The sequence below is a fragment of the Gamsiella multidivaricata genome (assembly GCF_025024155.1).
Source record: "Gamsiella multidivaricata strain RSA 2152 chromosome Unknown BC939scaffold_134, whole genome shotgun sequence".
NCBI classification, from domain to species: Eukaryota; Fungi; Mortierellomycota; class Mortierellomycetes; order Mortierellales; family Mortierellaceae; genus Gamsiella; species Gamsiella multidivaricata.
In genome coordinates, this window is record NW_026251842.1 from 38,761 (window position 1) to 43,566 (window position 4,806).

Here is a 4,806-nt window from a genome sequence, read left to right on the forward strand (position 1 = left end):
GGTCGTGCCCATAAATACATTTAAAGTAGTGCCATCATACGATCGCTGAAATAAACCTCTGCGTCCATCCTAGATTGCCTGGCGGATAAGAAGGCCCCAAATAGCCAGCACTATGCCGCAGTGTTGGCCGTTCAAATGATAAGCGGAGGCGCCCATGTAAAGGTCAGCCATCTTCAGACGACGAAAATGAATGCTCCTTTGCTTTTTTAACAGCTGATATGACGGTGCCGCGCCTGATCAGAGCGTGCCTCGAACAAGACTCCTCATGGAATTTTTAGTATAGTCACAGGTAGACAAAAAGAAAGATACTTAAGGCATATGCTTTAAAACTATTAGTACAGTGTATGTGAACACGGCGCTAGGTGCCATGAAACGCAGCAGGTATTATTACCTCACGTTCAGTGAACTCGACTATTCTGTGTTCGCCTCTACTGATCAAAGACTTTTGGTAATGCCCAAAAATCGGCTCCGCTTAGGTATGTTTATGTTAAAGAAACAGGCCGCCTGGTTGCTTCCGAATCTTTCTGGGCACCAGAGCATTTTGTCCCTGCTAATGATTACCTAGAGCCCAAAGTAAGGGCCATAATTTGGGATCGCACTCAGTCTCGTCTGAGTCGCTCAGGTATTGAAGTCGGCATTCCTGATAGTCCTCTTCCAGGTCTTTTCCAAGAGTGCAACTTGACCCTCATGTATCAGTGCCAATAGCGAGGTTCTGTTGGTGGGAAGCTCTCCATATTTAACCACTGAGGCTAACTTCAAAGTGGGGTCATCCTGTAGTGTCGTCGCGTCCCCGCCTGCTGCATGAATCAGTAGGACCATCGAGACAATGAACCCTGGTAATATAAAGACACTTCCAGCTCGCAGTCTGTCCATCCACTGGGAATATTTTCTGAGCTACCGACCACATCAGTCGCTGGAAGGAAACCGTCTGCATCCAATAGCAGAACAAAGTCACTCCCTCAGAAGCGGGTGCAAATTGGACTGCTGTTAGACAGTTATCGACGCTGGGTGGCGATGAGTCTGTAGGGGTGCTGACAAGGTGAAGTCGACCTGACTTCGGATCTTGAGATTGCTATTTCTCATGATATAAAATTGTGTTACAAGACTTAATACCACAGCGATCGCGAACACGGTTTCTCAACTGGTGTGGTGTGGTAAACCCACACGGAGTATAGACGGGGTATCCAGGTACAAGGGACGGACACAACACCTGATATGACACGATGGGAGGAATAGGTACAGGACACTCATACGATCATACCAGGCACGTGCTGCACGTGCAGTTACAGGATGTGCAAGTAGAAGGACATGCAATTAGACAAGAGTCAATAGGGTTTGCATTTATAGAAATTTTCTTTGGTCAATAAATATCACAGAACGACAGGACCAAATGGTTCCTGGTCTGTTTCCTCACTATACTTTGCTCAACACTTGCCCCCGCACGACACTCCAAGTCGCTCCACGCATCCCTGTCCCAACACACTGTACCCTTCGATCGATATACTCTGCCACAGCTGGCCTTCATAGCATATCGCCCAGCAAGAGTAGAGACGGGACCCGTGCGTCTGAACTGCTGCACCTCTAGTGCCCCCCCAAGTGTTCCTGCGAGTCCGCTCACATCACCTGCCTGCCCCCACGACAGGTAATGATCATGGTCTCATAACGAACAAGAGCGGAGGATCAAGAACAGTACCCCTCGATGCCGACGTCTGGACACAGGAGTCAAGACAGAGTCCCTTTGACCTTGCAGATCCCTAACCCGAGTGTGTTGTCGCCTTTCTTATTCTCGTAAATACAGTCCACGGAAAAAGTGTTAGCATGTTTTCATAATTTCGACCTTTTTTCTTTGATACTTACATCAATACCGCCTACTGCTACGAGGCTTCACGCGATCAATCTCGTATATTTGTTAAGATTACCTGCCAAGTTACGAGCCAATGGATGCACTCTATCCGGCTAATTGAGGACATGAACATATTGACCCCATTCTAACACTTTTTCGAAATATGACCACCCTCTGATTCTGTTAGCTACTTTTCTGCCATTAATAATCGATATGGCCTCCTTTATTTGCGTGAAGCCTCTTCATGCGCTCGGGCATGCTCTCATATAGCTCGTGAATGAATTTGATATCTATTGTTGTCCATATATCCTGAACACGCTCCCAGAGGTCGTCCAAAGAGCTTGGTGCCTCTGGGTACTGATCAAGTCGGTACTTGAGGTGCGACCATAGATGCTCGATCGGGTTGAGGTCCGGAGAATTCGCAGGCCATTCCATGACTGCGATCTTGGATTTCCTAAGGAAGTCTTCGACTATGCCTGCTGTATGCACTTTGGCATTGTCCTGCTGAAAAATGAATTTTGCTGGATCCATACCAAACCAATCCCGAGATGCGCAAAGATAGTCCTTCAGTACATCGAGGTAGGTTTGTGCATCCATACTTCCTGGGATCCAGCAGGCATCGCCCAAGCCATAAAATGTCATGCAACCCCAGACCATAATTTTGCCCCCTCCGCCCTGCTTTGTTTTCTGCACTTGGTGAGGTTGGATATCCTTCCTGTTGGGCTTCTTGTAATAGAATTTCCTGCCGAAGGACGCAATCCTGCTGATTATAGTTTCGTCCGAGAACATCACATTCTTCCAGTCGTCCACGGTCCATTTCAAGTGCGCCTTAGCAAATTCGTAGCGTGCTCTGATTTGATCCGGTGTCAGATCACGCTTCCTAGGCTGGACGTATGCTTTTAAGCCCTCCTGTTTAAGGTAGTTCCGGACACTGTCTACATGAACCTGCACTCCTTGCACCGATTGGATAAGTCGCTGGCCGTCGCGGAGGGTCACGGCTTTTCCTGTGACGAAATGACGAGCAAGTAAGGTCTTGGTCTTCTTCGAAACCTTCGAAGGACGCCCTATTTTAGGGGATGGAACGTTCTCCTTGTCCCTTTGACGAATCTTGGAAACGGAGAAAGTACAGATATGCAAGGATCTTGAAACCTCGCGGACAGATTTTCCTTGCCGAAGTTGGATAATCGCATCGCGTACGGTTTGTTCTCGCAGCCGCTTCATGTTTGATGTAAACTTGGGATGAATGTGGCGTAGGATGGGAGTAGTGGATAACTGTGCAGTTGTATTGTTCTAGTTGCGAGTGAGGATGCAGACCGTAAGGGAAGAGCACAATTTATAGGATTTTTTAAAAAGTGTTAGAGTGCACCTCATGACTTTCGAGATCCTTCGTTCCTCAGCTGAAGGTCATTCAAGCCTGGAACATTCTAGAAAACTCCTTGTAAATTACGACATTGTCCACCAGACATCTCGGTCCTTGGTAATAGCGTAATAGGGAGATAAAGGAGTATAAGTCCAAAATAGCAAAACATGCTAACACTTTTTCCGTGGACTGTATGTTTTTTTGAGTGCCGGCCGCCTGGCCACCTTTTTGGCGATTAATCCAGCTTCTCTAAGGCGCCTCCTGATTGTACGGACGGACACAGGCTGCGGATTGAGTTGGTTGGCTTGGTGAGTGGCCTCAACAGCAGTCTGTATGAGTCCACGTTTTAGGTTCAACTTGACATGTTCCACTGCACTCGCCAGAATCTTTCTGGGTCGACCTCCCTTGTTGACTGGGATGTTCTCCTTGTTGTTGGAAAGGATCCTGCGGACAGTGGTATGGGAGATGTCGAGGCGGAGAGCTGTTTTCCTTGTGGAAAAGCCCTCTTTTGTGAGCCTTATGGCTTCCTTGATGATAGATGGGGCTACAGGCTTCATATTCTCTGTGAAGAAGGATTAGGATAGTATTGACAAAATGTGAAAGAAACAGAAAGATAAAATCATCCGTCCCAGAGATCTTGATGAGGAAGTATTGTAGGGGTGTTTTTTGGGGGGTCGGGACAAAACTGGAACAAATGGTTCAGAATGTTGGCGTTACAATTTCTTAACAGTACCATTCAGAATCGAGCTGAGACTTATGAAACACGTTAATGAATAGCATATCCATTCTCATTCCAAGCTTTGCTGCGATCCAATCATGCAGTCCTGAGATATGTGTGTCGATGCAGAATATATAAAAACATTGTTCCAGTTTTGGCCGGTACTGTATACCTCGCGTCCCGTAGTAGCCATCCGAGTACCCTGACCAAGAATCCTAGAAACACATAAATAGAGCCATAGAATCCATAGCATATAACCTCAGTCTGCAATACATTTCTTCCTTACCTTGTCCACTGTCTGTCTCCTCCATAACACATATCCCACTCTTCCAAGTCTGTTCCTGACATTGCAGACTCTCCAATCCAGTCATGTCCGCCCAAGATGAATTTACCCAGCACCAGCAGCTTCTGCAGCAGCAGCAGGCGAATCTCCTTGGTGCCCTGCAGAACCATGCGCAAGACCCGAACACCACTCCTGACGCATTTGTGAACCATCTCCGCGAGCTCTTGTCCGTTATTGACGCCCGTACCAACTCCATTGCCAGCCATCTCCAGCAAGCGAACCATCTGACGACCTTGTCCGAGGCCGTCAACGTTATCCAAGTCCAGAACCAAGACGCAATGCAGCAGCAGACCAACACGATCGCTGCCCTCCAGAATCTGGTCCAAGCCATCCTGGACCGAACCCCCGCGCCTACCGCCGCTGCCGCTTCTCTCCAGACAGCCGCTCGTCGTCCACACATCCCGCACCCCTTCACGCCTGCGTTCAATGGTGATGCCAAAGTCCTTTCCTTCCGTGCTTTTAAAGCCAAGTTGTCCGGTGTGTGGCATATAGCCATATTACATGCTGCCACCGCGTGTATTTAATTAGATCCAGCGAGTCCT

At 47.9% G+C, this 4,806-nt stretch overlaps 1 protein-coding gene across 1 annotated transcript; it reads right to left on the bottom strand.

Annotated features, from left to right (window-relative positions):
- Positions 1 to 4,193: 4,193 nt before the first annotated feature.
- On the bottom strand, positions 4,194 to 4,806 carry BC939DRAFT_469843 (uncharacterized protein). Its single transcript, XM_051558049.1, has one exon. The coding sequence runs from the start codon at positions 4,750 to 4,752 to the stop codon at positions 4,204 to 4,206; it is 549 nt and encodes a 182-aa protein (XP_051406325.1). The 5' UTR covers positions 4,753 to 4,806; the 3' UTR covers positions 4,194 to 4,203.